The 23,039-nt window shown below is 36.8% G+C and overlaps 1 protein-coding gene across 7 annotated transcripts in view; it reads left to right on the top strand.

The window, feature by feature from the left end:
* The window catches only part of DLG2 (discs large MAGUK scaffold protein 2), an 839,012-nt gene that overhangs the window by 271,287 nt on the left and 544,686 nt on the right, over positions 1 to 23,039 (top strand). For all 7 annotated transcript variants that reach the window (XM_054576362.1, XM_054576359.1, XM_054576358.1 and 4 more), the window contains exon 4: positions 14,779 to 14,903. In XM_054576362.1, coding sequence (XP_054432337.1) covers positions 14,779 to 14,903 — 125 coding nt within the window. The remainder of the gene's footprint in view (positions 1 to 14,778; positions 14,904 to 23,039) is intronic.

The raw sequence follows: 23,039 nt of genomic DNA, 5'->3' as shown, positions 1-23,039 counted from the left end.
AAAGTACATTCCTAAAATGAAAGACCCAGGTAGAGAATTAAATCTCCCACAAAGTTTCTTTTTATTCATTTTAAATTCATACACGTATTCATCTCTTTCTATATTGAAGACATCTATGATGTGCACAAGGCTTTGGAGAATGACAAAGACGAACCATAAACAATTGTCTACCTCATGTTCTTGAAAGTTAGGCTAAGAGATACAGCAAATACTCATATGCTCAAAATACAAAATAGAAAGTAAAAAGTCCCTAAGAAGAGGTACAACTGTCTGCTCTAGGACCTTACACAAGGGAACAATTGCTTCCAATTTTGAAGATTGGGTTAGTGTGAAATCAAGTGAGACTTACCAGAGCGAGTGACAATTACTTCAGTCCCTGGGCAGGCAGAATTCAACTGTAAGGAGAAGGAAAGGATGCAAGCAAAGCTGCAGAGCTTATCAAACCAAAAATACATACACACCCAAGGACATGGTAGAGTTAATTAGCATGGCTTCTAGGTGGAAGACACCAGTGGGAAATGATAGTTGAAAGGCAAGGTGGAACCTGATCATGAAGCGCTATATATATCATGCTAAATAAATTTAGACTTTTTCTTTGGGTAGTAGTAAGTCAATGAAAGTTTCTTTTTCCTTCCTCAGGCATTTATTTAGCACTTAATATATACTAACATTTAATGTCATGCATCCATTATGTCTATGTATTCTGCTTCCCCAAAAGACGCTAAGTTCTGTGATGTCAGAGACTTTCACTTTAATGTCATGCACATAGCCAGTGTTCAGGGTGGGTGGGGGAGGGGTAGATATAAATTTGATTGAGTATCTTTTATGGGTCAAACAATTTTGTGTGCCTTTGCACATGGCAGCAGAATTCTTTGCAACAGACTAAAAATCACTGTTTTTAGAATGAGGAGGCTAAGACCCAGAGAAGTTAAGGAACTAGCCCAACGTCACACACTCAGTAAGTAAAGTCAGGCTTCAAACCCAGGTCTGTTAGCTCCAAAAGTTGTATCAATTTAACTATATTACAGAGTCTCATTGATTGATGGACTCACTCATTGTTAAGCACATGTTTCTGGAATGCTTATGTAGGTGCCTAGCGTTGTTCTAGGAAATGAGAATACAGTCTAGTGTTGAACAAAGCAGAAGAGCCCCTGCCTTCTGGAGCTTACACTGTAGTGAGAGATTCAGACAAATAAATAAGCAAGTAAACAAAATAAGTTCAGATAATAACAAATGATATGAAGAAAATAACTGGTGAATAAAGAGGAATGATGTAGCGTGGTATTGGGGAGAAGAGCTTATTGATGATCTGGGTAGGCTCTTTTGACATGGCAATACTTGATTTACCTTCTAAAGAATAACAAAAGCGTAAAAATCCTAAAGGTAAATATAAAAGCAAACACAAAGCTCCCAAGGCAGAAATGAACTTGAACTTGAACCTTTCTGGTTGTGGGGCCATAAGGAGGACATGATGACTAAAGCCTCGTGAGGGAGAAAGAGAATAAAGGAGGAAGCCAAAGAGGAAACATTTTTCATGACTTAAAATTCTTGTGCCCCCTACAAAAGCACTAGGATTTAGATATTAACACAAATTGCTAGAGTTGCAAAGAAAGCAAAGGCACCTCCAGAGGACAGAGTACACGCAGCCTGCCTTTTCCTATCGCCACCTCCCCTCTCCCAAAGTATACTTATAAGGGAACGTGGAGTCCATTTGCTCCAAAAATAATATTTCTGTTTCCTGGGTCTGTGTTTTATGAGCAGCACTATGAAGTTAAGGCTGTTCGCATACCAATGAACAGATTTTGAGACCAGTGACAATGTGGGTTGAGGAGAGTTTAGCGTTCTGACCCAAAGAAATGATGTTAACATAGCTCTGAAAATTATACATGTTTTTTAGTAAAGGACACAGATTCTGCAAATAATATTGCCTTCAAAAGTAAATTAAAAGGGGTTTTGAAAACTTCACCACTGCCAACAGTCCATGCATATATCAAACAGAATAAAAATGTTTGCTAAATACTCAGCATAGCTCTAAGATGCCTTTGATTAATGATTTGTCTGTTGTATGAATGTGAGGTCACATAAGGCCTGCTGGGGAGGTCGTGCTCCAGTTTTCAAACAGGTAGTCTGTGCATGATTTTAAGTTCTCAGTGCAGTTGCAGAAAAGCACATCATGTTGAAAACCCTTTCACTTCAGGACATTATGTTCTGAGGTGATCAATACTATTATCAATCTGAAAGTGTTAAACTATGATGGACCTACCTCTTCCTTTCCTTCCTCAAGTGCTCTGCTGCCTCAGCTCCTTAGGTTCTCTTTCAAACCAAGACGAATGAATGAGGATCAAAGCTGGTTTGAAGAAGTTATAATAACTGGCTAACACTGAATACTTGATGCGTAATAGGCTTATTGGCTTTAACTGTGCCCTTAGAGTGTACCATGTTAAGTGTTTTTTTGAGGAATATCTTATAGACTGTTCACAACAGATCTTAAACATCTGTGGTCTAAGGACCAATTTTTACTCAAAATTAATAAAGAACCCTATGTTATTTATATGCATTTTGCCTACCAATATGTATCATATTAGAAATTAAAATGTAGAACTTAAAAATATTTATTAATTTATAAGTAACACGAATAAATCCATTGTGTTAACATACGTAACTTTTTATTAAAACTATATTTTTCAAAACAAAAAGGATTCTCAAGAACACTGGCACTGTTTTACATTTTTCGAATCTGTTTTATATCTAGATCAGTATAACACATCTAGATTCTCTTCACATGTGTTTAATCTGTTTTACATGTTATTTTAGTTGTAGTTAATGAGAAGAATGAGGCTCTTTCACAGATATGTAATAGATAAAGGTGAAATGTTTCCATAGCCTTTTCAGGTAATTGTGACTATTCTTTGATGTTATACTAAAATTTGAAAAATGGTAGCTTTTCTTGCATTGATTTCCATGTGTTTATTGTAGCATCTGATCCAACACCTTGCTTTTAAACAAGAAATTTAGAAAAATTAAAAATATTTGCTCAAGGTAAAACTGCAAGTTAAGTATCATAAGGGTCCAGAAATCCCGATTCCAGTTCTGAGGTCCTGGTTCCTCTTCCTTCCATATTTGCCTCATAAGGTGCCTTGCAATCCCTCTGGGAGTAGAGGCCACCCAATTTAGAAGTGAGCCATGAAGACCTTTATCCAATCCACCAATGGCCATTAAAAAAACATATTAGTTGCGTTGTGGAATCTGAAACAGTATTAATAAACTTTTTGTTCTGTGTTACACCAAAATTTGTTCATCTATCTTACACTTTAAGTGAACCTTGTACTCATGCATGGGTTTGTAATATGTATTGGTTAATTGAAAAATATTGGAGGGTTGTGGGTGGAGGGATTGAGCAAAAAGGAAAAAGGATTCATGGGCACGGACAGCAATGTGGTGATGAGGCAGGGAGGCGAGGCGTGTAAGTGGACTAAATGGTAGTGGAAAAATACAGTGAAAAATCAAATAAAAAAAGAAAAATATTGGTTTACTGAGTTATACAGATCATCCAAATGTTGATGTTTCATTACATGTTATCAAAATTTCCTATTTGTCATTATTACCAGCCTTCCCATTGGAAAAGTCTTTAAGGCTTGGAAAACTGTTATGTACGCAGTGATGAATGCGAGGTATCCAAAATCAAATGTTTGCTTGCAAACTCAAATTTTACAATTTTCAGCAAATACCATTACTTGTTTTCTCGATAAAACAAATTCACTTCGTTAATTTTCAGGTTGCCAAATACCCGAAACTAAATAATCATTGTTTGTATGTAAGCCATTCTTTCAAGTAAAAATGGTACTGAATGAAAATGGTGTTACTTTAGGTGCAACTCAGATGATTGCACAAATATTTTTTCTTAAGAAAACATACAAAGTGGGGCAAAAGTATGTTTACAGTTGCTTGCATGGAAAATAATACAATAATTAATAAATAATAATGCAAGAATAAACTGTATTTTGAACACTCAACTGTAAACCTATTTTTGCTGCATCCTGTGTGCAATATACATAAGTGCTTTAAGCATACCCCTGATTTCATTACACATAGTATTATAACACTGTGGACTCAATGGTCAAGATTTTATAAAATTAATAAATTTCATTGTTTCATCAAAGACATTTTTAAGTGAAAAAGACTTTTTTATTGGGAATATATTTACTGAAGAATTCAATGATTACTAGTGCACTTCGTTGCCATTGCCTTGATTAATGCCAAGGCACCAACAGGTCTACACACCACTGCTTTTGTACCATCAGTGCAAAGATAAACAGTGAAAAGGGAAATAATATTTTATTATAGTGAAAATGCTTTTGATCTTGAAGACACCTTGAGTACTGCTAGTTTATAACCAATGCCAAAGCTGTCTTGTTTCCTTCTTCAGGTGAAGAAACTACAGGTCAGAGAACTTAAGAGAATTGCTCAGATCATAAGCCAGAAAGCAGTAGAGCTAGGATATGAACACAGCAGGAATAATTCCAGGGATTGCTTTCTTAATCCATTTCAAGAGAGTGGCACCTAATAGCTGATAGCAAGTGCCCATTTCTATTTCTCTTGGCCTAGTCAAGATAGGAAGAGGTGGGGGTATGTGTTGAAGGCTTCTATCAGAGTCACAGTTGGTTATTCCCAAGTTACCATTTCAAAGGAGAGTTATTTTTAAGGGATATAAGTTTATGATTGTAGCAAACAAGCCACTACAGTACTGCCAAGAAATAGTAGAAAGACTAAGTGTGCCCTGCCAGAAATTAAAACAACAACAACAACAACAACAAAAAAAAAACCCTCTAGGAATCAGTCTTTTTAAAAATCCTCATGGTTCAGTAAAGAATGAAAAGAATAGGATTGTTTTATTCAACATTTTTTTCCTGAACATTTGGAATAGAAAAAAAGAAGATCTAAATTGTTGATTTGAGAGAAAATGGGAAAATTATACTTTTGAAATACAGTGAATCAAAAACAATGGTTTATAAAGTGATCATTCTCGGATGTTGGCATTTTGCAATATCCTGGGCAATAAGAAATGAGAAAATTATCTAGGATAGAGGCAGTAGAAATAGAAATAAAAGGTTAAAAACAAGAGGCACTCAAGAGTTAGAATCAACAGAACTTGGCAAATGATGAACCAGAGGGCCTAGGGAGAGGAACAGCCAAAGATAAATTTGAAATACTGAGTCACAGCCATACTGTTTTTGTTTGTGACACATCTGCCCCGTGGGACTGTAAGCTCCTTGAGAAAAAGGACCATGAATTTTTTTTTTTTATTTCACAGAATGTGACACAATTTTAAGCACATAGTGGATACTCAAGTAAATAAATGCAAAATTAATTAGGCGATTCAATGTTTAGCTCTTTTACATGAAAACCACATACCCCCTTTGTAGCCTCTTTATCTGACCTTTTCCTGTTAGCTCATTATACAAGTTATTTAAAGTATTATTCAATTTGGTTTAATCCAGAAAAAATTTACTAAGTATTTTCTGTCAGCAAGAATAGGATTGAGAGCTAGAAATACAGTAGTAAATATAGTGTGGCCCCTGCCCTCCAGATGCCAAGAATCTAGAAGAAGAGAGGATACATGTACAAATAATTTTTTGTCTTAGTCACATCATGAATGAAGTTGTGTGCAATCACGTCACATAGGAAAGAGCAATCATACCTGCCTGAGGCAGTTGGAGAAACATTATGTGTAGCATTTGAAATGAATTTGGATATTTGAATAGGAGTTCTACAAGAGAAGAAGAAAAGAAGCATTCTAGGCAGAGGAAGCAGTTTAGTTCAGTTCATGCAAGAGTTTATCCAGTTATTTTCAGGTATAGGTGCTACATGATCCTGGCGTAGAAAATGAATAACTCAGTTTTGATGCTTTGGATTAATGCGCACAGTAGAATAAGGAAGATAAACAGGTAAACAAGTATTGATATAATAATATAATACTTCTGCAACCATAAACTTGGGAATCAGACACAGAATGAAATGAAGGGGAAAGTGAGCACTTATTCTGGGTGCTTTTCTTCACATACTGCCAATGGGTAAGGCTACACAAAAGACATTACAAGTTAGTTAAATAGTGAGAAGTTTACAAAATAGTTACCTTAGATCGTATCTCTGGCTTTCAGAAGAATTTTCTTTAGTCTTTGCCACGTTGATTTGTGTGGCAGCCATGGAATGTGCCTCACAAATTGCCAGCTACCGAGGGAGCATAATTGACTAAGAGCATATGTAATTTTCCAACATTTAAAAACTGGTATTTTACTTAAGAAAATTTGATTCCTGGCTTCTCTTGGGGGAAAAATACTCTTCCAACATTAGGCACACATTCTAGAGTGTCCACCATTCATAAGAGCTGAATAATATCTCTTCCCTTTAGATAAGATGTATGCTCAATCCCTGATTTCCCTACTTTATTCCCAATAGAAGGACGAGCTGCCATTGAACCACACTGTTGCTCTGTTGTTCATGTCTCCTAGGCCCACTTCAACCGTCTACACATCTTGTCTGCCTTCATAGCATCAGTGTTTGAGACCCATTGTTTTAAGCATATTCCACTGTGAGGAGAGAGTGAAGTGAATCAGGTCTGGAAGCCAGAAACAATGAGGAAAACTAACAAAGTTCTAAGCAGGGATGGTGAAAACAGACACTGAGAGGAGCTGGATGGATTTGAGGGATATTTTGTGGGTAGAATCAACAAGACATAATGTTTCATAAAAAGTAAGAACTAATGTACAAGCAAGAGTCAAAGGTGACTCCTAGTTTCTTGATGTGGTAAGTGATTGCTTCATGAATTTCCCTATTTCTTTTTTATTTTCTATACATCGAGACTATTATAAACCTATATCTACTTTAATCCTTCGTGTGCCAGGAACTTTTCAGAGAACACAAGCAGAGATGTCATGGTAAATAGAAGGCTTAATAGAGTTAAAAGAGAGGGACTCTGTTGTTACCGACTTACATTGGAAAATGATCAAAAAGTTGAGACTGTGTTGAGAGCTGTTGACAAGTGTATATTATCTTCTAGTGGCATTTCAGTTAAGTACTATAGTAGGGGACAAGATAGATGTTCCTTGAAAACTTTATTCCTGGGGTACCGTTGGCAGCATTCTAAATCAGATCTCAAGAATTCACAGCTCAGGTATTATATATGATGCCAAATTACTCCTTTTGCTTTCTGACTCAGTCCACTCAGCCTAGTCCTAATTCAGCCTGCACACTGCCCTTGAATTAATCACAGTAAAACATCACATTTATCATGTCATTCCTTATTAAGAAAACCTAGTTTCTCCAGGAGAGCCCGTACTCCTAAGTCTACATTCAAACATTTTCACATATGCCCTGAAAGAGTTGTTGTGGGGATTAAAGGAAATAACAGCCAGGCACCCACTCCTGTTGTTTCTGCCATTACCCACATATTTTCTTGCCAATACCTTGACTATCCTTAAAGAGGGAGTTCATTGTAAGGTCTAGCACTGTGTCCAGCATACAGAAAACACTCTTGAGTGTTAATCATTATTAATATTCTTTCTCGGTAAGTTTTCTGCCACTCTGTTGATGCCAACAGGTCTTTCAAACTTAAAAGAATCCAAAATTACCTCTTGACTTACTTGTCCCAAACTGGTTTCCTTACTGTCTCAGAGTCTTCTCCATCACATATATAGCAGCTCTCCCAGCTATGCATCATTTTTTATTTTCTGTACCCATCACACATTCCTACAGTGAGTTCTGTCAATTCTACTTTAAATCGTGTCCCAAGTCTTGTCATCCCCACTGCTACCTGCCTCCCAACTACCATCAATTTCTGACCTGGACTGCTGCAACAGGTCTCCTGTCCCCCACCTGTCTCTCTCCAGGAAGTTGTTAAACAGCAACAAGTGTAATCTTAAACTAAATCAGATCATGCATAATTTCCTGTTTGAAATCTTCATGATCCTAAAACCTTACAGTGTCCTACTGGCCCCCAGTATCTGAACCCTGCTACCCACTCTGTCCTCATCTCTCCCTTCCTTTCCTTACCACTCTACAGTTAGTCTGGTCTCATTTTACTTCCTTGAACAATTCAAGCACTTTCTCCTTTTCAGGGTTTGTCACATCTTGTTCCTCTACCTGGTGCTCTCTTAACGGCCACACTACATCACATCTTACCCCCTTTTCATCTTTAATCTAGGTCTTCCCTCACTTTCATTAAACAATTTTGGCCATTTTTTTCTTCTCCATTTTTTCCTCTTTCTTTTCAGAGGAAACTTCCGTGTTGGCCACAAAGTGCTGTGACTCGATCATCATTTTAATACATCCACATGACTTTTATTACATTCCCAGACTGTCAGTGAGCACTTCTTCATCTCCAAAATATTGAACCCTGAAACCCCACAGTGTTCACAGCCCGCTGCCCCCTCTTCCATCCCCTGTTCCCCATAACTCTATACTTGGACCTTGCTATGATCTCAGTCTTTCTACCCATTTCTATACTTTCTGTCTAAGAATATTCCTCTTGCTTCTCTTCCTTTGCTACTTTTCTGATTTATATCCCTCATTCTGAAAATCAACCACATTTGATTTTCAAACTTCAGCCCTAGAGGAATCAAAGTTCCCTTTTCACTGTCCAAGATTAGTAAGACTGTTGGAGAAAATCCCTTAATCATGCTGATCATGTCCTGCCTTATTGCTGCTCAACAAACCCTCCTGATCCCAATGTGTCTCTCTTGTCTCGCAGCTGCAAATCCAACACTTTACTGCTTTACATAAGGCTCCAAATTTATTCTAGATTTTTCCTTATAAAGTCCTGACATCTAAATATATAAGGCAAATATTGAAATACATGTTTTTAGTCAAGAACTCCTTTAGCTCCTTCTCCTCTCCCTTTAAAAGACCTTGTAATTTCTTTCACCTTAAAATAACATTTTAATTCTATGTATAGGAATTTTGTCATTCTTAGAAAAGTATCCTTCTCCCTACCTAAGATATGTTCTCAAAAAACAAACTTTTACTTGTTCTTTTGTTAGACACATTTTACAAGTAAAATATGTATGTATGTGTTTATAGTACATTATATTTATACAAAAAGTTAAAAATGGATTTTATCAAAATGACAATGGTTTTAAAAATATATACGCTTTATATGAACCACTAATAACATGTTTATGGACACAGACTTCCAAAATTTTTCTGTGCATATATATTACAAAGTGAGATCAAAATTCAAATCCTGTATTCCACTCTACTTTTTTTATCTAAAAATATATTATAAAGATATTTTCATTTCATAATACCATTGTATTCCTTGATATGGCTATACCTACATATACATATACATATGCATATACATATACATATTCACACACATATACATATTCTTAACCAGTACCTTTGTTAGGACTCAAAGAATCTGGACTCTAGGCATTCCTCTCACTCCTCCTTCCCATGTACCCTCCATCTCTTCTGTATCTTTAATATTCCTTTTCAAGCACTTTTTTTCATTTTTCATTTTTTTATTGTTTTTTTCCCATGACCATTTAGTTCCCTTCTATCGCCTCCCCCGCCCGCCGCAATCACCACACCGTGGCACATGTCCATGAGTCCTTTTTCCTTTTTGCTCAATTCCTTCACTCCCTAATCTCCACCCTTTGCCCCTTAGCTGTCATCCTGCTCTCTATCTATGACTCTGTTTCTATTTTCCTTGCCCTTCTTCACTTCAGCCCATGGACATGCTTGAATCCCCTCCTACTATCCTTTAAAATCTCTCCTCTACCGTTTTCTTCTCAGCAGACATTACAACACATCTACCCTAAGAACAAAACTCACAGAAAGAGTAATCTGCCTTTACTCTATCACCCTTTACTTCCTATAGTTATTTGACCTACTGTTATCTGGCATTCTTTCTATGTGTTTGTTGAAATTGCTTCCTCTCCACAGTCCCCCATCTCCTTAAAATACTTTCCTACAAATTACCAATCCTATGATCCTACCAGACCTACAGTTACCAATCCTCAAATGTGCATCTCCTGATGGAGTCTACTCGGGAGCTTCTAGAAAAATACAATTTAATATAGCAAACTTTGGGAGGTTCTAAATGCAGTTCCTACAAGTTATAAGTGAAAACAGACATCTCATTTCTAGACTAAGAACTTTGCAGTTGTGAGTTGTTTTTTGTTTTTATGTATTAGAAAAATAATATTGTGACAACACTTTGAACATAAATCTTTGCAAACATCTCTGATTACTTCTTTAGGATAAATTTCTAGAAATTGATTACTATATTAAGCGATATTTTAAATTAGTAGCAACTTGTTAAAAATCAAAGAAATTCTTTGTCAATAGAACATTCTATAAATGCATATGATTATTTTCCCTCTTAAATAACCCCATTTTAGGGTGTAATTTTCATTTGGGGAATACACTTTTAATGAAAGAGGAGCTCTTCTGATGATATTGTATTTATATTTGCAATTGTTGATTAAGTGACAAAGTATCTTTCCTCTTTGCTGATTCCTTTTCTGAGAGGAACAGAGTGTGGTACCTGAAGGAAGAAGTGTCATGTGGTTAGGCAATGGACTTGTGCTCCTGGGCAAGAGTCAGCAAATGCAGAGGACTAGGAACTTAGAAGAAGAATGGTCCATGCCAGCTACATTCATCAGTCATGGAATCCGCCCAGCTAGAAGGGAACAGCAGCCCACCCAGAACTCTGCACAGGGGCTGCCCTCACCAGCATGCCACCTCACAGTTTCCATTGACTGGGTCAAGTATCAACACTTGGTTAATTAGACACAATTTTCAGGATCTAAGGGTGTCAGCCAAGGGCATGCCTATTCACATGGAGAGATTGCTGCTCAGGAGAGAGAGGTTCAGGGGTCTGCCCCTGCAGCTGGCTGGTTCTGGGATGATTGTCAGGGGACTGGAGTGATTCAGCTGTGGAGAACAGCAGGCAGTAATTTAACTACTGCTTTTCATCTGTCCCTCTCCACTGAATGCTGCTGGCTGCTAGCAGAACCCTGAAAGGGAAGGCTGGGATAGAAGTAATGGGGGATATAGAAAAACAATTTAAATAATTTCCTTAGCTGAATTCAGATGAACCTCTTCTAAAGAACCTTGGTGACTGGCCAGGCCCAGCTGGCAGATTGGTTTTAATTGAAACACAAAAGCTTCTGGGAATCCTTGGGACCAGAAACACAGGTCCAGTTACACCATTCTACCTACCTCTTTTCATTGTGGACTTTTTGATATTTATTAGTTTTCTTCAGAGTGGATTTGAGGGAAGGGAGAATGTATATTAGTAAATGCAGGAGCTACCATAGTCTTCATCAATTCTAAAAATAGCCATTATTTCAAAAATCTATTAGTTCACAGTATGTTTTAAAAATGCAACAGTGATCTACCTCCCTTCTAAAGATTCCTAATGCTTTCCTTTTTCTCTGTTGGTACAAACAGCTTTCCTACAAATCTAACCAGAGAACTAGAAAAATTCTTTAAAGTTATCTAATTTAACCTTTCAAGAGATATTTGGGTACCTCATGTCTAGTGATTAGACAGCTGCCAGTTGAGAGAAGAGCCCTCCCTCCTCAATTTGGACAGCTCTGTTTCATCATCTTTCACCTAAGCCATAGTTTGTATATGTGGGCTTTCCATTTTTATTATAGCCACAGAGAACAAAACTGCTTTTACATCTATATCACATCCCTTAACACATCACGGACTTTTATTGGGTTCTTTCTGAGTCTGCCTGTTAGAGTTTGAATATTTCCAGTAAGTTTGTCTGTTATTTCATTCATCAAATATATATTTAACAATACTGTATGCAAAAAACGTCACAACAAATATATAAACACAGTTCATGCCTTCTGCTAGCTCAGTCTGAAGGAAAGATACACTCATAAACATACAACTTTAAAAGAAACAGTGTGTGACATAGATAAACATGGAAATCTACAAAAACTCAAAAGAGGAATGACTTACCCAGAGAAGAGGATTTGGGGTGCTCATTTAATGTTTTCTGGAACAGATGCCATCTGAACCCTATCTTAGAAAATGAAAAGGAACAGGCCAGTCAAGGGGAAGATGGGAAGTTTCTGGTAGAAAAAAGTAGCATAAGCAAAGGCCAAAAGAGAAATTATACTATGGATTATGCAGGAAAAAGTCAGAAGTTCATTTCAGTGTCCCTGGGTGTGAAGGCCTACAAAGTAGGAATAAAAAAATAGATTAAGAGCTACATCATGAATATCTTCATCAAATGAAAAGTTTTGAGTGCTCTCTGCAAAAATATTGATGTTGTCATGAGTAAGCATTTAAGTATCTCCCAATCTCTGCTTTCCTCCTTCCGTACCCCCATTAATCAAGAAATTATTATCCGTGAGGTGTAAAGTCTAGTAAGACCAGAATACTCTAGTGACCAAGAGTGTCCAGCCTGTGGCTCACAGGCCTCATACAGCCCAGGAGGGTTATGAATATGGCCCAACACAAAATCGTAAGTTTACTTAAAACCTTATGAGATTTTTTGTGTGATCACATGCCACAGTGTGTTTAACGTGTGGCCCAAGACAATTCTTCTCTTCTTCCAGTGTGGCCTAGAGTTGCCAAAAGGTTGGACACCCCTGCTAGTTGATGTTCTTGGAGCTAGACCCAAATATATTGAAGATGCTCATATTCTCATCTTTTCCTTCCAAAATTCCCAGACCTTAGATACTGCCTTATAAATCACCTAAATGCTGTCTTGGTAGATGTAAACATGACAATGTAGTTGATCACCAGATGCCAAACTATCCCTGACTTTTCTGCTGTGCCTTAAATTCTATGAAGGCGAAAGTCATCCTGTTTTAACCTCTGTAGCTCTAGCTTCAAGATAGTCACATAAGAGATACTCATCCAATGCTAACACAGTCATCTAGTGTCAATAGGTACTTAAAACCAAAAATGGATTTATATGCATTCTACTCTGAAGAATCTCATGAAAAAGACTCATCTAGACTAATTCTCCTTCCTTCCTTTGTTCCAGACTTATTGTCTGTTTTTTGAAACTGGCATCCCCTTTCTCACCTCAGAGTTTTACATATGCTCTTCCATCTGCCTGGAACATTCTCTTCTTCTCCCCAGCTCTCACATTCATCTACTTAAAAGCAGTTAACTGCTATTCACCTTCAGGAGGAGTCCCTTTGTTTCTTCTCCTGTTAGCCACTGCTGTCCTCTGTACTTTCCATTCATATGCTTCATAAATTAACATATTCACTGCTGCAGCACCAGGGCTTACTCTAGTGCCAAGCACAGAGCTGGTGTTTAATATTAAATTCATGATTACATGACTCTACTAAGTAATACCTCTGTTCAGTGAACATTGGAATTTTTCAAAGATCATACAAAATCTGAGAGATGTTAGAAGTATAAAGACATGGGATTTTAGTTACTGTGGTTGAATTATTAATTTAAATCTTTCAACATAAATATGCAATTGTGAAAACATCCCTCTGGAATTTAGAGTTTTATGAATCCAATCCATAAAATTGGTTAACATTATCTTGACTTTTACAGTGACACATTGTCAGTTTATAGCTGACCTTATCTTCACATTGAACTTTTTTGACTAATTGCCTGCCCTAATTAATTTTTGTGCATGAACTACTAAGTTCTTAGTCATCATCTCTTTTTACCCAAGAGCAGAACTTAATTGAGTGATCATAAACTAAGTAAGCTATATTTGTCATATGTGTGTGTGTGCGTGCATGTGTGTGTGTGTGTGTGTGTGTGTGTAAATTAAATACCCAGTGACAGGGGAGTGTTTAAATAAAGGATGGTATATGACCTTGAGGAAATATTATTTAGTCATTTAAAATTGGTAATTATAAAAACATAAAATAAAATGGGCAATTATAAAGACTACTTAGCTGTATGGAAACAATTTAAAATATAATGCAAATTAGAAAATAAAAGAAAATTATAATGTAGGCATGGAGATAGATATTAAGAGAATATGTAAATAAGAAATATGTTAAGTAAGATTATTTGTGAATTTTGGCTTACATACAAATTTCAAAAGGTTATATATATTTGATGTCAATTACTGTAATCTGCAGAAGTAATCTGCTTTATTAGAAAAAAACTATTCAAATGTACCTGCTACAGCATTAGTGCATGCCTTTCTTATACCTAATGCAAATTAAAACTGTTTATAACTGAAAAGTATCTCACATTTTTGATGACTTTAGAAGTGCCCCTTACTTCTGAAATCAAAGTTGCTTGTTATCTAAGAACACAGTTATTTGATGAATAAACATTATGGAAACAACAATACTGAAAGTAATAAAATGAAAAAATCCAAATTTCACTATTCTACCAAATCAAATATTCTCATGTAACTCATTTCCTTCCATTCTTTTTTCATACTTATGTATACTTTTTACAACTGACAGTGACAATTTTTTGTATTTTTATATTACATAATTTGTAAGCTTTTACATTAAAATGATCATTTCAACTGTTGTATAAAGGAAACATTTCTTAAAAGCAAAAATATAAGGCCCTTGGAATAAATAAACATCTAAGGTCCCTTGAATGCTTGCAGCACAGGAACGAACTTGAGCGTTTCTCCCAACCTTTCTTTGTCTGCTGACAGTGCAGGACACTTTACAGCTTTGCACACAGGACTGTTATCACCTGACTTCCATTTAGCAGTGAGGTGATAACGCAGAGTGCAAGGCGGACTGGGTTTGGGTGACAGCCACATCATTTCCTAAAGTTAATGTCCACTTATTGTTTCTACAGGGGAATTCTGGCCTGGGATTCAGTATTGCTGGAGGGACAGATAATCCCCATATTGGAGATGACCCTGGCATATTTATTACGAAGATTATACCAGGAGGTGCTGCAGCAGAGGATGGCAGACTCAGGTAAAGAACTGAAACATTAGAATTATCCGGAAAGTAAATCTGCCATATCAACAAGACACGTTTGTACCTATGGAGAATGATAATTCGACAAAAGTTCTATACTTCAAAAAGAAGGCTGTCAAAACAAGAGTTCTGTAATGACTTTTCAGGCCTCTCATTATCTATTGAATTTCAAGTGGTACTTAATTTGTGTTTGCTGACAGCTCTCACACCATCAGTCCAGGCACTGTGAGGAGGGGATGCAGATACATCTTTTGTTCCTTGGGACCTTCAGTCTCACTGGAGAGAAGAATCCTATCAGCTGATGAGTAAATAATAAAATGTATAGGACAAGAACATATTTTAAGTAACATTAGAAAATAACATGATGTTATAGACACTGTGCCTATTCAATATTTATAGATTCAGCAGCCATTTGTAAGGGGCTTTAGGTAGGAGTTCGGACAGTGTCTAAAACACTATTTCATAGGAAGATTCCCTTCTGTGTCTTAAAAAATAATTAAGATTTCACTAACCCCAAAAATCTGAATGAGAATACAGAGGGATAAAGAGTAAGTTGTCCCAACGAAGAGGGAAGCAAACTTGACTTGGATGAAGACGACAAGGTGAGATGAAGTAGCTGAATGGAGTGGAGTGAGCGATGATGCTCAGGCAGGAGCAACAGCTGCCTGAGTCAGGTCCCCTCTCTTTAAAAACCTGAAGATTATTTGAGGAATTAAGAAGCACCCAGATGGGCCAGCTAGTAAACAACATAAAATTATATCAGAGATCAAAACACTGGCTAAGAGACATTGTGAATTGGAACAATTAGAAAAGATTTCCTTGGGGAAAAAATGATGTCCTCATGTTATTTTAGTGCCTCTACCAGACTGTAATCTTCTCAGACCAGGCAGTTATATATAGAAGTGGATCGATACTTGCCAAATGAATGAGTGAGTTTTTGGGTGAATAAATGAATGAAAGAATGAATGAATGAGAAGAGGAAGGAGGAGGGTAAATTAATGAGGGGGGAGGTTAGCACAAGCAAAGCCCTATAGGTAAGAATGGCTTTAGCTAGCATGGAGCCACAGTGGGAATAATGACCTAAGTAGCAGAAATATAAACTTCGTGGGTTTTCCTCGGCCTGTTTTTTCATTTAGCATAAATAAGCTAGTTTACAGTTTTTCTTATAAAGCAGACAAGGACACTTTTGTACTCCACGCAATTCTTCTGATGCAGTAATCACTTTTGACAGCTGCATTTTTGCAGCTTGTGGGGGAGAATCACAAATTTTTTTTAGGTACATCTGCATCTCCTCTCAACAAGAAAAGAAATGAGTGACTCTCCCTCAGGCAACACATGTTTCTGACAATATGATTTTCAAGCTGATTTGACAAAATTAATTTCTGAGTGAAGAAATATCCCTGCTACAGAGGGAACAGTTTGAAATAGATGCCGTGTAATTCTATGACCCACAGTGGGAACTCATATTAGTTAATGCTGGATGCTAAAGAAGCTCCATTTTCAAGGTTTAGACATAGAGCCATTAGAGGATAATTCAGAAATTGGTGGACCATAATCATTATTTCATACTATATGTTACACACTTAGCCTAAACTTAAGAATGAAAAGTGTAGGCTTTCATTCTTTGCCTGCAAGCATGGGCAGCAATATTATGCCCATGGAGATAAAAGGAAGTTCAGCTGCTCTGGGTCATTTAACAGTTGTAAAGAGATGAGTGTAATGATAGCTTATATTCATTGAAGCTTTTATCATGTGTGTGACATTGTGTTAAGATAGATGAGAGATAAATAGATGATAAACAGATGATAGATAAAGTAAATAAAAATATTGATAAACACAGACACACAAGAATCTATATACTGACAACAGTATGTACCATTATTATGGCCATTATAATATGGACTCATGAAATTAAGGCTTAAGATTTTAAGATCATTCAGCAAGCTTTGAATATATCCAAAACTAAGTCCTGAATGTCACTTATATACTCACTAATCTCTCATTTAATAGAATACCCTCTGTCACATGGTCTTTGCCCAAAAACTCCTAACGTTTTTACAATGTTAAGGGGAAACTCTAAACATTACAAAATTTGTTATTTTTCTACTGAGCCACTATTTTCTTCATTGTGACCTCTACCCATTGGTCTTTGTATTGGCTTCCTGGAGCCAGCGCTATGGTGTGTGAGTGTGTATGTGAATATCACTTCCTAAAGTTGTACAATTAACAGCCTGTAAAACTTTGAATAGTTGTCCTAGCTGAGAAACCAAGTATATGTACACCCCAATCCACATTGCAGCCTTTTGTCTGTATGAAGGCAGCTATTGTGTGGGTTTCCACTTCATTTTGATGGATCCTTGCTACTGCCGATGAGATTGTTTCCCACCTCAGTGGTTCATGCCTTGATCCTGAATGGCTTGGGGACATCTAAGAGTTCAAACATAATTCAAAATCTGGCAGCATGACATTAAGTATAGATTTTTAGAATTTGGAAATTTATCTAACTGAAAGCATACATTTTATAGATAAGGAAACTGAGGCTCAGAAAAAAATGGCTTACCATGAGGAATCAATCATTGGGGCTCTAGTGTATCCAGAATTTAAATGTTCTTACTGAAATAAATACCATGCTAAGGTGGTGTTAAGAGGCAGTATCACCCAAGCCCACCTAAGGAGCCTCTTCACAGTGTAACAAGAATGTTGTTTGAAGCTGGACCAATAAGCTTAAGGAGTAATTATCTTACGGTTAGTCCTCATGGACAGGGAAGCAGTAATTTACAATGCTCTGGAAAGATACCGTTTCTCATGTCTGTATACTAACATAATTGGTCTTGGAAAAGATAAACTCTTCTAGTCACTGTGTCTCAAATGTAAAATGATGACAATAATAGTTACACCACTGAGTTGCTCTGAGGATTCCATGAGACAACTGAAGTCTCTAATTATGCCAGCCAGATAGTAGGTGCTTAATAAATTTTAGCAATGTTTCCCCTGTTTTCTTACCTGCTCTCCCTGCCTCTCAGTAGTCTTTCCACTGCTCTTGCCTTGGTTTCTTTCCCTTTTTCTCTGTGCTGTTTCATTCTCTTTCATCTCATCCTTTTTACCTTTCTTCCAGGCTCCTTTCATCCTCTACGCCTTTCCCTAAGCTTCCTGTTCCTATCTCTACATTTCTTTTTCTCTTGGTCATAATATGGGAGGACTGAAGCCCATTTAAAGATATGTATGATACTAAAAATGTTTCTATTCTCGTTTATGTAGTCAACTGAATCTGCTGTTTCCCTCATGCAAAAAAAATTCATAAAACATAGTTTTCTTTTATTTAACAAATTCTTTAGTCTTACCTGTGGGTTAGAAACTCTTAAAATTTTTAAATGCATCTTTTCCATTTTAAATTATATTTCTGACAAATAATATTAAAATTTTCAGATAGCTAAAGCCCAGAAAAGTATGACGATGAGCTAGCTAAAAGGAGAGTAGGGATCTGGACTCTTCACTAGTCAAAATATAAAAATCAGATCAATAATAATAGCAAAGACCAAGGTAGTGCTACAATGTGCAAAGTATTTTTCTGGTATTAACTCATTTAAACTATACAGCAACTCGATTAGACCCATACTTCTATTATTCCCATTTTTTAGAGTAGAATGCTGAGTAACTGAAAAATTGAATAACTTGCACAGGATTGTACTGCTAGTAAGAGTTGGAGCCAGAATTTGAACCCAGAAAGTCTGGCTCTAATGTTTGTCTTTTAAGTTCTAAATCGTACTCCAGACACAGATGAGGGAAAAGGTCACTTTCTCCTTAATTAGGCCCAGCTCCAAACTGAGCTCAGATCTCAATGGTTGCTACACAAGAATGATATAAGAGAAAAAGCATACTATCTTCAAGTCAGGAGACCTGGGTTTCAAGTTCTCTTTTCTAGCTATGTGAACTTGGACTTCTCTTTAAGCTCTCTGTCCTCCAGTTTTCTCACAAGTAAGTTGGAAATAGGAGCGTAAATCTCAGGAAGCTGTGGTAAGGATTAAATGAAATAGTAAGTATGAAGGAGTTGTGTAAAATTCAAAGGCCCCCAACACAACTCAGTGTGCAGAGCCAGCCATTTAACAGAATGCCGAACTTAAGCCTCAAGTCTACAACAGCTGAGAAGGAACACCTACAGCAGATGGAATTATAAGGTGGCCCCCCAATGACCCACATCCCTGTATAATTCCTTCCCATTGAGTGTAGGAAGGACCTGTGTATATAATTAAATATCACTCCTGTGGTATTATTGCTTTATTTGGCAAAAGAGATTTCATAGATGTAATTGAGGTCTCTAACCAGTTGACTTTAAGTTAGTCAAAAAGATTATCCTGTGTTGGCCCAGCCTGATCCAGTGAGCACTTTAAAGGTATACAGATTATCTTGCTGGCCTTGACGAAGCGAACTTCCACAATGTAAGGAGACCTATGGAGAGAGACACATGGCAAGTACCTGAGGGCAGCCTGTAGGAGCCAAGGGCAACCCGCCGTCCACAGCCAGCAGGACGAGAGATATCGGTCACACAGCTGAATTCTTCCAACAGCCACATGAGCTCAGAAGAGACTCCTAAGCTCCCAAAAGAAATGCAGTCCAGGTGACGCTTTGATTGTCACCTCATGGGACCCAGAGTAGAGGATTCTACTCAGCTGTCCTTAGACTCCTGACTCACAAAAATGCTGAGATACTAAATATGTGTTGTTTTAAATTGTTAAACTTGTGATACTTTGTCACATAGCAATTAAAAACTAACATGGACACTATGGAATTATGGACCCTGAAATTCACTTATGGTTGGGCTGCAATCTGGCTTGCCTGCTGAGGCTACTGCCAGTACCACCACACACTAAACTTCAGAAACACTGGGTCTCGGGCCTTTTGCACACCTGGAAGCAACAGGCACTGAGCAGTCAGAAAAAAGGGAGAGGACTGAGGTCAGAAATAGGGAAGAAATTAATCTCCCCGAGGGGAGGGACAGCAGAGACAGGGACTAGCTGAGAAGTGTTGTTACATCTGATGGCTGGAGATGTGAATCTAAACTAGAGAGAGGGAGAGAGCCAGAAGCTTTAGGGAAAATGGGAGATGACAGCTAACAGGCCAGACAAGCAAGCATATGTGGTTTAGATGAATTTCTCTGGGCAGCCATCTTTTTTCCATAAAACCTATTTTTAAAATATAACTTTTTGTGCATGTGTATTGATGGATACAAAATCTATCTTTCTGAGATATGTATAAAATGCAGAAGAGTAGACAAACCACAGAAAACTCAACACATTGATTTTTACACTAAATAGAATCAATAACTACTAAGATATTTTGTACATTTATTTCTGCTATTTGTTTCTGCTATTTTGTTTTTTATTTAGTTTAGATTATGCTCTAATATCTAGCATTTGTTTAACTTCACATAACCTTACTTTATAAACTGTTCCCTACATCATTAAAAAGACCTTTACAAATATTTTTATTGCTGTTTAATATATTTACTATTCACATTTGTTAGAAGTTTAGTTTATTTTTATTTTCTTAGCATTTTAAATAACTGGCAATCTTTTGAAAGACACTGTTGACCCACTTTCTCATCATTTTCTTAGGATATATTTCTAGTAGTGGAATTTCTGGACCAAAAAATACGAACATTTTAAAGAATTTTGATTCATAGTGGTACATTTCTTTTCAGAAAGATTATACCAAATTCTACCTCCACCAACAATTTTGGAGAGGCCTATTTTATGATACAGTCAGCATCGCAAATGCTTACACATACATCATTTTGAGCTATTTACCAAGGTAAATGATGATATATTTCTTTGCTCTATATTTATTTGATTAACAGTAAAATTTAACTTTTAAAACAATGTTACTAGTCATTTGTATTTTTTCTTTTAGAAGTAGTCGTTAAAATTTGATATATTACCTACCTCTAAAGCAAGAACATTTTAAAAAGAACACCAGGTTTTCCTCCAGAAAAAAAAAATAGATATATTTCCATGCTTTAGAGGACGATTTTTAATTCTACTTTTGAATATGAACCATAAAAATACCCTCTGTGGGGCTTCAGGTCCCTGGATTGCTGAGGACCAATATTGATCTGTCATCCTGGGGAAGAGCTGTCACATGACAGCCTCTGCTGGGTGATGCAGTAATGACATTTTGCACAACAGAGCATTTATTAAACCCATCCACAGCGCAAAAGCAGCATGTAGTGGCAGGCAGTAAAAATGGCCACTTGCCAGTTTTTGACAAGTGACACAAAATAATCCCTTAGCCCTCAGCACAATCATTTCTACTTTCAGACAAGATAAAAAAAAACAAACCAGTTTTCTCTAAGTCTACTGCTTCATTTGTTTTTTTGGTGTCTGTTTACTGATCAGGTTGGCTTTGTCTTTATAAAAACTGAAATAACATACACATTGAATTCAAACCAGAATAATATTTATCACAATGAGGTCTGACTATACAGATCAAAGATGAAAGGTCAGGGACCAATGTTTCAAGAGCATATCCCTGTGTATAAGCTACTACATTGTTCTTTTGGCCGTCATTTAGCAGTTCACTATTTTGCTTTTTTATTAATATATATCCATTAATTCATTAGTGGTTTTAAAATAAGAACATGAGAAAAAAGAGAGAGGGGAAGGGAGAGAAAAGGGACAAAAAGAAGGAAAAGAAAACAAACAATTGGTGATTATCAGGAGCTGAATACATCATACAACTTGAGAATGGAGAAGACATACTTACGCTTTAACATTTCCTATGCAAATGAAAAGCACCAGCTTCCAAGCATCATAGTCTGAAACTTATGCCCAAACTCTGTTTTCAGATTGTTTAAGGAAATAAAAGATTTTCAGTTAGTGAAAAAACAAAAGATTGCTAAGTTCTTGGAGTACCTCTTCACACCGAACTTTCATGAGTTTGGAGAATTCTAAATGGAAGCCTCATGATTCACCAAGTCCAACCTGTCAGTTTCCACTGTAACCCAGCTGATTATTACACCAAGTGACTATGATTATGCCAAATTTTCCATTGAAAGAGAACTCATTGTCTTCAAAGCCAAGTGAATTTTTTTCCATCATTGTTTTGAGGCTAACACAGCACATAAGCCTAACTGCTGACATAAATAATATTTTCATCAGAGGGACTTTATTACCCAGTCCAAATTACAAGAGCACTCTCCTTAGAAAGAAGTATGGTTAGGATCTCCGTAGGCTCATTCTGATGGATTATTTCCTTCCATTTCTTCCCACAAGAATGAAAAGGGTTGAGGAGGAACAGCCCTCTCTGTCCTTCCATTTTTCTCCATCAATATCAGTTCTGAATGTGTTGACATCCTGCTTAGACAAGAAAAAAATCACTTAGCAAGTAGTTCCATGGTGACTGGTAATGACAAGTTCCCAACTTAGAACTACACAAAGAAAAATTACTAAACAAAAAGAATAATTTCAGCTATGCCTCTGGTAGAACACCAGGGACCCACGTACAGTCATAGCTGGAAAGACATCTCCAACAGCTTTCCTATTTTTGTCAACTGTTATGCAATCTAAACAGTGAAATCCCTCTATGGGTTAAATGAAACAGCTTTATAGCAGACGTGCTCCCTCTGCCTTTCTTAAATAAATTATCCCAAGGCTTCTGGATATGCACATGCAAAAGAATTAAGTTGGGACCCTACCTCATATCATATACAAAATTAACTAAGTGTAGATCATAGACCTAAACATAAGAGGTAAAATTATAAAACTCTTTGAAGAAAACATAGGAATAAATCATCAGGACCCTGGATTAGGCAGCAGTTTCTTGATATGACACTGAAAGCACAAGAACAAAAGGAAAAAACAAATATATCAAATTTCATCAAAATTCAAAACTTATGTGCTGTAAAGTACACCATCAAGAAAGTTTTTTAAAAGGTCCTGACCAATGTGGCTCAATTGGTTGAGCATCATCACATAAAGCAAAAAGTCACTGGTTTAATTCCAAGCTGGGGTATATGCCTGGGTTGCAGGTTCTGTCCCCAGTCAAGGTGCCTATGATAGGCAACTCATCCATGTGTCTCTCTCACATCAATGATTCTCTTCATCTGTTTCTCCCTCCCTTCTCCTCTAACAATATATA

Source organism: Pteronotus mesoamericanus, unplaced genomic scaffold (genome assembly GCF_021234165.1).
Source record: "Pteronotus mesoamericanus isolate MK-2021 breed Mesoamerican mustached bat unplaced genomic scaffold, CSHL_Meso_final contig_33, whole genome shotgun sequence".
NCBI lineage: Eukaryota > Metazoa > Chordata > Mammalia > Chiroptera > Mormoopidae > Pteronotus > Pteronotus mesoamericanus.
This window is presented reverse-complemented; position numbering and strand designations above follow the sequence as displayed.